The sequence below is a fragment of the Trichosurus vulpecula genome, chromosome 4 (assembly GCF_011100635.1).
Source record: "Trichosurus vulpecula isolate mTriVul1 chromosome 4, mTriVul1.pri, whole genome shotgun sequence".
NCBI lineage: Eukaryota > Metazoa > Chordata > Mammalia > Diprotodontia > Phalangeridae > Trichosurus > Trichosurus vulpecula.
Window position 1 is genome coordinate 196,881,634 of NC_050576.1, and position 14,537 is coordinate 196,896,170.

The 14,537-nt window shown below is 35.7% G+C and overlaps 1 protein-coding gene across 2 annotated transcripts in view; it reads left to right on the plus strand.

Moving 5' to 3' along the window:
- The window catches only part of DDX42 (DEAD-box helicase 42), a 45,292-nt gene that overhangs the window by 446 nt on the left and 30,309 nt on the right, over positions 1-14,537 (plus strand). Inside the window, exons 2-3 of one of the 2 annotated variants that reach the window (XM_036757996.1) lie at positions 1,707-1,744; positions 12,729-12,965. In XM_036757996.1, the coding sequence (XP_036613891.1) occupies positions 12,745-12,965 (221 nt within the window). In that variant the 5' untranslated portion in view covers positions 1,707-1,744; positions 12,729-12,744. The remainder of the gene's footprint in view (positions 1-1,706; positions 1,745-12,728; positions 12,966-14,537) is intronic. The other variant, XM_036757995.1, reaches the window with a different exon arrangement.

Here is a 14,537-nt window from a genome sequence, read left to right on the forward strand (position 1 = left end):
CGGTTGGCGGCTCTTGGGAGGTGGGATGACCCTCCTTAATCGAGCCGCGCCGTCAGGAAGGGGAGCGGGGTGGGTGCTGGGGACCCGCCTTCCTTGGCAGCCGCCGGGTCCTGCGGGGCCTCGGGAAGCTGCCCGCCCCCGAGCCTCAGGTAAGAGATCGAGGTTCGATGAAACCCGGACACTTCGCTGCCACTGTTGGTGGCGTTTGTGACAGTGAATGTTTATTTTCATCCCCTTTTAAAAAAAAAAAACAAACTTCTAAAAAATTCCGGAAGGGTTGTAACACCACCCAGTCATATTCAGTTGGGAGAGATGATTGACGATCAGTAATTTATAGGAAAATGGTGATATAACACTGGTGTACAGTGACGAATCACCATTTGACCCCGAGTGTAGTATAAATTGTAGGAGGAGTAAACATCTTAGTAGCTGAATTTTACTGCATGCTGAATGTATTCATGCACGTGGGCCACTTTTTCTGGTTTACGCCAGAGGTGTCAAACACGAACTCGGCCCGAACCAGATTAAAATATAGTTGAGAAATATTTAATGAAATAAGTAAAAATACAGTAAACCATACTCGTTAATATGTGATTTTCCAAGTCAAATATACCCCTGCAGGGAGCCTTTTGTAAAGATTAGTGACTTCCGTTTCTTGTTGAGTTTTGATACTAATGGAGGGAAAAAAGGAATAGGTTTGTACAAAAAACATTATTGAACGGTATTGAAGTTATTGTTCACCATTCATCTAATGGCATCTCGGTGGTGCAGTGGCTAGTGTGCTGGACCTGGACAATCAGTTAGACCTAACTTCAGATCTAACCACAGCATATACTTGGGCAAATTACTCAAATTCTGTCTGCTTCAGTGTTCTCATCTGCCTGGTATCTACTTCTCAGGATTATTGTGAGGATAACATTGAGGTAATATTTATAAAGTGCTTTGAAACCTCAAAGAGCTATATAAATGCCAGCTCTTATTATTTCATAGAAATGTTTTTAAAGAGATTTCTTTGCGAAGAACTGAAGAAAGTAAGTTGAGTGCAAGATATTTATGGTGTTTTTAGGTGATATTATAAAAAGAATTTAGCAAGTAAAGTGGCATGAGTATTGTCCCACTTAAAACATTCATAATTTGTTGACTAGAGACAATCATTAAAACATTTATATAAATAGATTGATTCACCAAATATATTTAAGTGCTTACTGTGAACAAAACACTGCTATTGTAAAGGAGATACAAAGATAAATGAGAGGGGATCCATCTCCCAAAGCAGTTTTCAGTCTATACTCTTATTTCTCCCTATATTTCAATCTCTCTCTCTCTCTCTCTCTCTCTCTCTCTCTCTCTCTCTCTCTCTCTCTCTCTCTCTCCCTCCCTCCCTCCCTCTCCCTCCCTCTCTCTCCCTCCCTCTCCCTCTCTCCCTCTCTCTCTCCCCCCCTCTCTCCCCACCCCTCTCTCCCTCTTTTCTCCTCCCTCTCTCCCTCCCTCCCTTCCCCTCCCTCTCCCTCCCTCCTTATTACCTCAACTCAAACTAATTGATCACTTATTTCTATGGAGTTAAATACCACCCAATTAAACATTTGATTTCTAATTATTCCTTGTATTGCTTTTCTCTCTTTGTCCTTTAATTGTTTCTTATGTTTAAATCTGGTCCCTGCAACTAAGGTCTTATAGCTCTTCTAGTTTATGTTTGTCTTTCACAGAACTGGGCACAAAGAAGAGGATATTTGTTGACTGAAAGGTAATGTGCTCAAACCCAAACTAGCCTGCTCTTTACAAGGGAAAACAACTCTCAGAATCTTGTTTATACTTGTTTTTTCAGAGCTAATTTTTTTTTAAAGTAAGATATATTCTTCTTTGGTTAGTCATTAAATTTCTACAAGTGTGTTCAAATTATATTCACAGTTTTAAAACAGGGATTCTGACTCAGTCATCATTTTCATGATATACACCTAGAAACAACGTAAAGATATTTTTCTTGAAGTAACAGTACCTTTCCACAATGAAAGTGCAAACAGATTCTTGATTCCCAATTTCTGATTATGCTTTGTGATAGGTAGGTGTATTTGGTGGTGTAGGAAGCCATTTGAATTCCATGCTCATAATGAAGCTAAGGAGTTATTTTTACTTCTCTCATCTGTTTGGGAAGGCTTTCAGGAGGAGGAAGTAAGATTTCTAGATCTATTTGATGTTAAATGACCAGCTGGGTAAGGAGAATGTTCCTGGTATTTGGTACAACCTGGACAAAGACTTACAAGTAGAAGAATGTAAGAGAAGGCCCACCAGGAGGAAGGAATTTTGAGCAATTCTATAAATAGTAGAAAAGTGTTGATTATCCATAACAGCTGCCCAATAGCTTTCCTTCCATTTGTTTTTCCCTTACTAGCCAACCAACGTGTGCTTAGAGAAGGCAAATTAATTTTAATGTTAGCCTAAACAAAACATTCTTAGGAAGGTAAACCTGGTTTTCTTAAGCCAATAACTCTTTTCAGAGTTGGATAGCAATTATTTTTAGATTATCCATTGTTTATTATCTGTATCAAATATATCTCTATTGGCATGAATGCTTAAGAGTTGGCTAAAAATACAAAAATTTGTATAAATACGTCCTGATAGTAGAGACAAGCAGGATGGTTTTGAAAGTTACACATTGAATTTGTTTTACATACGTGTGTATATTTCTAAAACAGTAAGCTATACATAACAGATCCACAGCTTCATGTACAGTTCTCTTTTTCTGTTCTAATAAATGGAAATGCATATTTTACTTAGTGTTCATTAAATTCAGAATAAAAACAAATTTTAAAACATAGTTGCATAAGTTGCATTAAGGAAAAGGATTATTGGTGCGTTTTGAACTAAGCTTAGTTTTATCCAGACAAGCTTCAAGTAAATGTTAAGGAGATTTTGATGAATAGTATGATAGGTGATCCATGGATATGGGTATGACCTTCAGGTCTGGAAGCAGGAAATGGATAAGCAGAGTAATAATTTGATTAACTTGTCACTAGCCAGCAAGAGAATATTAGCTAATGAATGCTATTAAATAAACCAGCTTGTAAAAGGCTTATTAGCTTTAAACTACTTTTTGTCTTTAACTTTTGGAGGCAAGGAGGATGGGGTGAAGGAGATTCTCTTTTTGTAGATGAAAGAGTTATAAAGCAGCAGTTACTTGTTCAGTGCCACATTAACAGCCAGCACCACAATTAAAATTTGAAAACAAGAAGACTATTCTAAACTGCTGTTCTGTTCAGGTCTCTGGGAGGACTGTGCTGTCCAACTCATAATTTGCTTCTGGTCTTATCTAGAAATTTCAAAATGAATGGCAATATTTGTATTGTACTATATTTTCTTGGCGTTAATATTACATTTACTTCATATATACACATGGATTTATTCATTTCGGCGATTATATTATATATGCCTCACCCCACCTTTGAATAACCTGCTGACTTTCTTGGCTCTTTAGCCTCTCCTGTTGAGGGATAAGAGGAAAAGGTGGTCAGGTTAAACTATAGGCTAGTTATTTTTTTTTTGCCTGTCACCAGCTCTTTTAAATAGCAACTTTATAGGTCATTTTAAAATCTATCATACTAATTTCTTTGTCTAACCTGCAATTTTTCTTTTTTTTCCCTACTTAATATTTTATTTTTTCTAATAAAGATAGTTTTCAGCATTCACTTTTACAAGATTTTGAGTTCCAAATTTTTTTTCTTCCTCTCTCTCTCTCTCTCTTCTCCCCTCCCCAAGACAGCACACAATCTGATAAATAGCCTGCAATTTTTCATCAATGCTTATCATAACACTGATAAATGAAATAGTAGTGTGCTTTTTGGGATTGCTAAAGCAGAAAATGAGCCCAAAGTAAATATATAAGTATCACCTCTTTCTGCACTGGTCTGTAATTCAGCAAGCATTTATTAAGTGCTTACCGTATACAAGGCACTGTGCTAGGTGCTGGGGATACAAATATGAAAAAAAAAAACAAAACTTGTCAGTCCTTACCCTCTGGGTGCTTTGCATGCTCCTGATTTCCATCTGTTGATTTATGGAAGTCTTTTCCTAGCTTTCCCACCAACTCTGTATGACCTGTCTCATTTTCTTATCTGTGGTATGAAGGAGTTGGAGGGGAGGATCTTAAGACTTCTCTAGCTTCAGAATTCGGTAATTCTGAGTCGTTTTCATCTGAGTTCCTGTTTGGATTGTGATTGATTGAGAAAGTTTCTGAGAGCATTTTAAAGCAAACAAGTCTTGGTGATCAAGCTGGGTAAATACTCTTATTTGGTAAGAACAAAACAAGAAACAGGGCATGATTGAGTTAATGACTAGTGTTTTTTGTGAAGCTGGTGAACTGGCTTCCTAGCCTGTCAAATGTGTGAAGCAAATGAGGACATTTACTAAATAGCAATGAAGAACCATAGCATTTCCTTTTATGTTGCTTTCTTATCAAGAAGGTGGTCAGTAAGTGCTTTTTGTATATAGATGTACATTTAGAATCAGTCATGGGAGGCTTACTTGAGGAGCTGAGGTCTGACATCTTCAAAAATGTGATAGGAGTAAATAGGAAGATAAAATAGGGGTGGTAGTTAAGGTGAATTTTAGGCAAAAAGAATGGAATAGCCAGCAATACTAATTTGTTCCTTTTAATCTAGTACTTTGAGGGACCTACAGGATGTTTTTGCTCTCCAATTTAGAGGTGAGCAACTGGCCATTAGCCTCCATTAGTGAAAGTGGTTACAGTTGGTAGAACGGAGAGAGGTGTTTTAATGGTTAGTGTTTTGGATTCTGAATAAATTGGACCCTAGCTGAGAGATTAATAGATTAGGAGTAGAATTGGTAAATGTAGCTGACCCTGCTGATAAAATTTACAAGCTAGTGAAGTCATTTTTTTATATGTACTTGACTTGGATAAATATTGTTTCAGTATTTTAGGTCTGTGATTTTGTCATTGGTACTCAGTTCACTAATAGAAGCCTCTATAACTTGGTGGTGGTGGTGGTGATGATGATGATAGCTCGCATTTTAAGGTTCACAAAGCCTTTTAACAAATATGACCTTAATTGATCCTTATAACAACCCTGGGAGGTGGGTACCATTATCCCCATTTTCTAGGTGACGAAATGAAGGAAGACACATTAAGTGACTTTCCCATGTGTCTAACTTTCGTTTAGCCAGTACATACCTTAGTCTGGATTTGTACGAAGGTATAACTGATTCCAATGTAGTGCTTTTTCCGCTGGGCCACCTAACTGGTCTTGGGTAATTGTTACTGATGTGATGAGTCCTGTCAGTGGGTTTCCTCAAATCCTTTTCATTTTGGCAAACCCTGCAAGAACGTGTGTTCTCCTAGCCTAGGAGGTATCACTTCCATGCCATAAATAAGAACTTCATTGAGAGCAAATAAATACTATTTGATTAAAATAGTGGACATGATTATAATTTCTCACTTTGCCTCTCTCTGATAATGCCCTGTCTTTATCTTTGTAATATCACGAGTATTTTTATGACATTTAAAGGTTTGTTGTAGAATAAGGATGATTTCAGGTTAATGAGACCACAGTGAATTTTTGTAAGTGTCAGCATTTGTTAAGATTTTTTTAAACCAGTCTTTTCATGGCCTAGAAAATCAACATAGTATGACAACGCACCTACAGTGGATTCAGTACTGAATTTTAGTTTGAGGTGACTGATATATATATTTCATACGACTGTAGAGTTTGCATGAGTTGGATAAAAATCTCCATCCTTTAAAGGTTCAGCTCAAATGCAATGTTAAGGCTTTAGCACTTTGTTTATATCTCTCTTAAGGTATTTACCATAAATTTTGCTTATACTTATTTGCATAATCCTACCCTGCTAGTATGTAAGTACCTTCAGGGATAGTCTTTTTTACAACTCTGTACCCTACAGCAGTGGTCTCTAAAGTGGTACATGCAAAAAACTATCCATTAGAGTACTGAAAATAAATGTTAGAACTTGCGTTTGTACTCTATCTAAAAGAAAAAGAAATTAAGCCTTACCCATTTAATATATGGATTGTCACTGGTGCACTCTCAGTCCATATGTCAATACAGTCACATCATGGATGATATACATGAAGTATCTTGAGGGAAGGGTTGGAGTTCACAAAATGAAAGCAGTTGAGAGTGGCAACCTCACTTACTCCTTCATTCTCAGTGTGTCACAAAGTATTGTTGGTTATGTGTACCCAATGAAAATGAGGGCAGATTCTTATTAAATTTAGCCAGGATCATAGGTATAAAGCTGGATAAGAGCACAATGAAACAAAAATCATGTTCAATAAACAACCTCTCAAAAAAAGGTTAAAATTAATTAGAGACTTAATCTGAAAGGATTGATAAGTCAAAGGACAAATCATGGAAATAAAAGAAAATGACAAAAGCTGGAGAGGAAGTGGGAAAACAGGCATAGTAATTCCAGTCTTTACTCTTGGTGGAGCTATGAACTAGTCTAGTCATTCTGGAAAGCAATTTGGAACTATCTCCAAAAGGTCATTAAACTGTTGATACCCTTTGTACCAGCAATATTGTTATTAGAGACTATACGCCAAGAAGATCAAAGAAAGAGGTAAAGGATCCATATGTACAAAAATATTTATAGTGGCTCTTCTTGTGGTGGCAAAGAATTAGAAACTGAGGGGATGCCTGTCAGTTGGAGAATGGCTGAACAAGTTGTGGTATATGATTGTGATGGAATACTGTTGTACTGTAAGAAATGATGAAGTGGTTGATTTTAGAAAAACCTGGGAAGACTTTTATGAACTGATGCAAAGTGAAGTGAACAGAACAAGGAGACTGCTGTGCACAGTAACAGTAATGTTGTAAAAGTAATCAAATTTGAAAGACTTAGAAAACTCTGATCACCACAGTGACCCACTACAATTCCAAAATACTCATGATGAAACATGCTATCCACTTCCACATAGAGAAATGATTTGCTGAAAGTGGAGATTGAAGCATATTTTTTCCACTTTCTTTTTCGTGTGTGTGTGTGTGTGTGTGTGTGTGTGTGTGTGTGTGTGTATCAGGGTGGGGGAGGGAACCATAGCTATTGTGGAAATCGTTTTGCATGACTTTATATATTTGTAGTAGGTTTGTTTTTCTTGACTTTTCATCAAGTTGGGGAGAGGTTAAAAAAGAAGAGAATTTGGAACTGGAACAAAAGAATAAAGTCTCTGTGCTTAAGAAAATAGAGATAATTTCATTAAAGGAAATGACATTGAGACAACATACCAAATTTTGGGAGATGCAACCAAGGCAGTCCCTAGGAGAAAATTTATATATCTGAACACTTGGATCAATGAAAGAAAAAATGAATGGGTCATGCAACTGCAGAAAACTACAAAAGCAAAAATTTTTTTTTGGATCAAGTGAGGTTTATTTTTTATTTCTTTTTTAAAATTTTTTAAAATTTTCAACATTTACTTCCATAAGATTTTGAATTCTAAATTTTCTCCCCCTCTTTCCCCTCCCCAGGATGGAGTACAGTTCTGATATAGGCTGTGCGCGCGTGTGTGTGTGTACACACTCATATTAAACATTCTCACATTAGTCATGTTGTAAAGAAGAATTATAACCAATGGGAGAAACCATGAGAAAAAAGAGAGCAAATAGTATGCTTTGATTTGCATTCAGACTCTATAGATCTTTTTATGGATGTGGAAGGCATTTTCTGTCATGAGTCTTCTGGAGTTCATGTAAATCTTTCCAGGTTTTTCTGAAGTTGGCCTGCTCATCATTTCTTATAGAACAATAGTATTCCATCACATTCATATACCACAACTTGTTCAGCCATTCCCCAATTGATGGGCATCCCCTCAACTTCCAATTCTTGGCCACCACAAAAAGAGCTGCTAAAAATATTTTTGTACATGGGTCCTTTTCCCATTTTTATGATCCCTTTGGGATACAGACCTAGAAAAGGTATTGCTAGGTCAAAGGGTATGTCCAGTTTTATAGACCTTTAAAAAAAAAAATCTCAACCAAACAACAAAATAGAAATCTTGAAAGTAAAAGAGACTAATAAAATGAAACTTAAACAAACCGTTGAATTAATAATAAAATATAAGATAAAATATATTAAAATTTAATTAATAATAAAAATAGGAGCTATTTTAAAAAGCAATAAAATAGATTTAACCGCCCCCCCCCCCCAAAAAAGAGGAAAACCAAAATATAGAGAACAGAACAAAAAAAATGTGAATTTCTACAACCCAATCTTGGGAGAGGGGGAGATTGGACGAGTCATAAATGAACTCCTAAAGGGAAAAAAAACCCCAGGGCTAGATGTATGTACAAGCTAATTTTATAAAAATATTCAAAGAACAATGCTAACATCACACAAATTGAAGAAAAATAGGAAAAGAAGGGGTCCTTCCAAATTCCTTCTGTGATACAAATATTGGCTTAATAAGCTAAACAAGGGAGAGTAAAAACAGATAAAAGAAAATTATAGACCATTATGCTTAATAACATTGATGTAAAATTTTTAAATAAAATTTAACAAAAAAGTTACAGCAACACATCACAAAGATTATACACTATGACCAAGTTGGATATAGACAATATTTATACCAGTATTAACAAAACTGTCATCATAATATGCCATATTGATAATAAGATAACAGATGTCATGTGATTATAAATGTAGATGCAGAAAAAGATTTTGACATAATATAACATCCCATTTCTGTTTTTAAGAAAGCATGAAAATTGGGGTAGCTAGGTGATGCAGTGGATAGAGCCAACTGCCGTGGAGTCAGGAGGACCCGAGTTCAAATGAGCATTAGATAATTACTAGCTGTGTGGCCTTGGGCACAAACCAAACAAAATCCAGGAAATTTTTTTTAAGAAAACATGGAAATGTGCTCATTGATATTTGGAGTTGTGAATCACCTCAAACAACACTTGCTGACCGACCACACCAACCCAAACTTTCAGACTTTGAAATGTCGTTGGAAGAATTGTGATGCATTCTTTACTGCTAGGAAAGGATCCAAGCAGGATGCAGCAGGTCATATTGAATGACACACTGAAGATGACAGCAAAATTGATTCATGAAGTTTTTGCCTCCCATGTTGGGAAGTTGTTTAGACCTGTTGTTGCCCATATCAACCCTCTGTGTGTACCACTTCTTCCAGCCTCCTTCTCTTTTCTCTCCCCTTCCCCTTCCCTCACCCCCCCCCCTTTAAAAAAAGGCAAGAAGGGGAATATGATTATTCTGTCTGCCTGTACAACTCTGGGAATATGGGTTAACCCTTTGAGGTCAAGCTGGAGGCTTGAGGTGTAACAAATGTTAAGAACATGCCCCTGGGGATGATAGAGTGCAGATACACAATGCCTTTCTGTAGGGGAACAGGATCTATGTCCATTAATGTGCTCCAGGTGTTTTAATAGATGCAGAGTCTTTATCAGTCACATTCTTGGCAGATAATTTTTTTAGAAATTTAAGTTATTAAAGTGGTATAAATACCAAAAAAAAAAAACCCATGGAAATAAACATACCTTTTCTTAATATAAGTAGCATCTGTCTAAAACCAAGAGATTGCATTATATGTAATTGACAATCAATAGTAGCCTTTCTGATAATAAGTATCTGAGTAAAGCAAGAATGTTCGCTCTCACCCCTACTACTTGATTTAGTGCTAAAAATGCTAGCTATAGCAATAAGACAAGAAAAGGAAATTGAGGGAGAAAGACATAGGAAAAGAAGAAACAAAATTATTGGTTTTTGCAGATGATAGGATGGTTTATTTAGACAATCCAAGAATCCAAGAGAGTTAACTAAAAATTAATTCAAATAACTAGCAAAGTTACAGGGCATAAAATAGACCCAGTAAATTATTAGTATTTCTCTATTTTACCAACAAAATCCAAAAGGAAGAGATTAAATTAAATATGTGGTATATTAAATACCACATGGATAGACACAGGGACTACACAAATATAACCTTAGAACACTTTGCTTCAGTTAGGTTTGAATGCATATGTTAAAAACGAAACACTTTTTTATTGGTTTGCAGTAATAATAGCTAGCACTAATAAGTGTTTTAAGGTTCACAGAGCTTTATCAATGTCTCATTTTATTCTCACAACCCTAAGAGGAAGGTGCTATTATCTCCATTTTACAGGTAAGGAAACTGAGGCCTTAAGAAGTTAATAGCGACTAAATGCCTGAGGGCAAATTTGAATTCAGATCTTCCTGACTTCAAGTCCAGGGTTCTGTCCATCTTGACACCTACTTGGAAGAACGTTGATTGACATCAGAGAATATAGGAACTTAGTATCAGAATTTCAACAAAAATTTTTGCATAACTGGTGAATGGAATTGGGAAAAAAATGAGTATCAAGTAGTAAACTTATATTTCAATCTACATATATTTATAAAATAAATTTTTCAGCTCTGACAGCCATTTAAGTCAAATATCAAAATAAATAGAGCTTAAGAACCTGACCTTCAAATCACTATCAATGAATTGTTAAACTTAAGATTTTCTAAAATAACAAAATATTAAATTACATTGGTCGTGTTTAACATAGTACAATTTTGGTGGGGGGGAAGGGAGTATCATTAATTAAGTGTTTAAATGTTTATTTCATCTTTATCTCATCCTTTTAAATTTTACTTTTGTATTTTATTTGAGGCAGTTGGGGTTAAGTGACTTGCCCTGGGTCACAGTAAGTGTCAAGCGTTTGAAGCTGGGTTTGACATGAGGTCCTCCTGATTCCAAGGCAAATTCTTTATCCACTGTGCTACCTAGCTGCCCCTAGTAAATATTTTATAATGTGCATAATATATCTGATACATGATCACAAATTTTTGACTGATGAAGTTGTGTAGTCCAAAAAGTTTGGATACCATTACCCACAGTACCTAGTTTAATGTGTAGCCCATAGTAGCCATTCAAATATTTACTGACTTTGAGATCTTCCTTTAGATGGAAGTATGAACAAAAAGCACTTTGTAAGTCCTTTGCCATGTGCTAGGCACCAGGGGCTGAAGATACAAAAGTTGCTCCCAAGGATCTTATGTTCTAATAGGAAGAGACCATACATAATGGGAAGTGGTGGCCAAGGAAGGATATTTTAGTTTTAGAAGTCTTAGGGATGGTAAGTAGAGCCCCAAAGCAGTTAATAGTTGTACTAATTTGATTACTTTTTCCAGAGAAAGAGGTGGAAAAGGGAGGAGCAGATAGGCATGTGGCAGCAGTAGTGATATGGATGTCTTTATTGGTCAGCAGGATGTGATATGAAGCATAACCAAATCTAAGACTGGCTAATATAGTGGGTAAAGTAAATTTTAAAAAATTGGAATTTTAAGTGCAAGATTTGGAAATTAGCAGATTTGGAGATGGCAGCCCATTAACTTTAAGTTTATAGTAAATATTGTTTCTCAGCATTCTTGTTTAAAATAGCTCAGGATGAGCAGAGCCAGGAGAACATTGTACACAGTAACAGCAACATTGTGCGATGACCAACTTTGATAGACTTAGCTCTTCTCAGCATTACAGTGATCTAAGCAATTCCAAAAGACTCATGATGGAAAATGCTATCCACATCCAGAGAAAGAACTGTGGAATCTGAATGCAGAATGAAGCAAACTATTTTCTCTATTTTTTTGTTTTCTTTCTTGTGGTTTTTCTCTTTTGTTCTGATTCACATGACTAATGTGGAAATATGTTTAATATGATTGTACATGTATAGTCTATCTCAGAATGCTTGCTTTTGTTGGGGGGAGGGAAGAGAGGGAGGAAGAAAAAATCTTTACATGTAATTGGAAAAAATAAAATACTATTAAATGGAAAAAACAAAAATGAAATAAAATAACACAGGATTTGGATTGATTAGAAGTCATTCCGATTGTGAATGATTTCACTTGAAAGCAGGTATTGTTTTGACCTAATTTAAAGAAATACTATATATAAGCATTCTCCAGCTTTTGTGGGATGCAAATTTGTATGTAAATAATTAGATTATGTGTAATATCATTGTAAAAGTGGAGAGGTTAGGAAGGATAGATAACATCCCCTTAAGAAGTTACATAGACGAGTGGTAGGAAATATGACTGTGGGACAGAGAGGCATTTGAATTGAAGGAAAAAGCCTTATCGCTTCTATTGCCTGAGCTAGTCTACAAGCCACTTCCAGTTTCCCAGATAGGAAAAGTTTCAAATTAAAGGCAGGACAAAAGAAACAGTTCACTTTAAAAAACCCAACAAGATAAGAACACATAACTTGCATTCATGTTAATAGTTGCATTTTAAAAATTATGCTTTTCAACCTCTTTTATAAGAGAAGAATGTTAAAGGATAGTTTGTTTTTTTAAAGAAGACAAAAGGAGAAAAGAACTATACACACCAATTCTTAAGTAAAGGTCAACCAAAATACTAATTTCATTTAAAGGTTGTAAAGTAAACTATAAATGACATTTTTCACCTTCTCACCCTCTTTGAGGATGATCTAGCATGCCATACAATTGCTCAGATTCAAATTCCATTGAAATATGTGAGAGTGTCCTACTTTATTTTTAGGAAAATGGTATAGTTGAGGCTGACAACATAAACCTGAAGAAGCTTATAGTTATTGAGAAATGACATTTTCAAGAATTGAAAAGTGGGCATTGCCTAGGTAAAGGTAGATAAAGGTAGGGAAGTTTATTGTGAATTTGTAAGTCTCTAAAAGTAACTTATTGTCATGATCCTGACAGGTAAATCATCTACATCATGAATTGGAACAAAGGTGGTCCTGGCACCAAGAGGGGATTTGGGTTTGGTGGATTTGCCATTGCTGCTGGAAAAAAGGAAGAACCGAAGCTCCCACAACAGTCCCATAGTGCCTTTGGGGCAACCAGCTCTTCAGCAGGGTTTGGGAAGTCAGCTCCGCCACAGCTCCCTTCTTTCTATAAGATTGGATCTAAGCGAGCAAATTTTGATGAAGAAAATGCGTAAGTTTCTTACTTGTACTAAGTAATCTTGCATAAGTTGTATGTACCCCTGCATCTTTTTTCTAGCTTTATCAGTAGAAATAGAAGCAGAGAAACTTTTTGTTTACCAAGGGAAATTTTGTCCTTTTAAAAAGTTATGTTGCCTTATTGAAAAAAATGTTTTAGGCCTTTTTTTCCTCTTTCACAGGGAGTTATAAATTCTAAGAACTGTAAGAGCTGATCATTTATTATTAATTGTTTTCCATTCTTTACTAGCATGACATATATTGATCTCATACAAATTATGTTACAAACACCATTGCCAATACTGGTAGAAACTAATATAATTTGCCTCCACACCTAACTCATCTGTTTTTTAGAAAACAAACTCATAATTTGAGAGGTGAAGAGAAAATCCTTACCTATAAATGTCCAGCAATGTGTATGACTAATGCTTTTTGCTGTGCCTAGAATTCTATTTCCATAGATCATACCATATTATTTTATGCTAGAGAAATGAAGCATTCTCATGCAACAGCGATTCCCAATTTTGGTGTTGTAATACCAATTGTATTAAAAGGTATTGTTCTCAAAAAATTCTCTGTCAAAATATATTTTAATTTACTACTTTTTTGTTTGTTTGTTTTTGGAGGGGGGAAGGCAGGGCAATTGGGGTTAAGTGACTTGCCCAAGGTCACACAGCTAGTAAGTATGTCAAGTGTCTGAGGCTGGATTTGAACTCAGGTCCTCCTAACTCCAGGGCCAGTGCTCTACTCACTGCGCCACTTTGCTGCCCCACGCTTCATTTTTTAAAATACATACTTCAACATTGTTAAAGGTTGTGTCTGTTACAGAATTAATGATAGGTTGTTGTGACTTCACAAAAGATTGGCAATCATCTTTTACAGTTGTTTTCTGTATTATAATATATTGTATCATATAGACAGAAGATAATGATTAAGAATATTTAGAAAAGTGAATCCCGTTGGCAGAACTCATATGACAACATACCAAAAAGTTATATGGATATTTTCATTACAGGGTGCATATTTTTAAAAAGATATGTACTGTGAAGCCACTTAAATTCAGTTTTCAAGTTCTAAAACAGTGTTGTAAAGGGTTTACAGATATCTTTTGGGGGTGATATTTGTTAGGGAGAAAAGATATTCTTATACCTAAAGCACATTTAAATAGTGTGATGAATGATGATGGATTGGACTTTTTGTTATTGGAGGTTTTCAGCAGGTCTTCTCTAAGGATGTCCATGGGGGTAAATCCCCTCTCGTTAAAAATACCCCCCTGAATTTATTAATGTTTACCAAAAAATGACTGGGTTTTTAAGGTTTTACCAGCTTACTATTTGATTAATATTTTGTTTCTGCATAAGAGTGGAGTGCTACATGTACCATGCTCAAGATGGGTACCTATAGCTTTAACAGTCTGCGCGTTAGTTTTGCAGTCTTTAGAAGGAAAACTCATTCTAAAGTGGTTTGAAAATTATAAGGCACTGTATGAATATTAGGGATTTTTATTTAATTGAAAAACACAGGATTTGAGCAGGTAGGTTTAGATGTGGGGGTCAGTCTGCTGTTT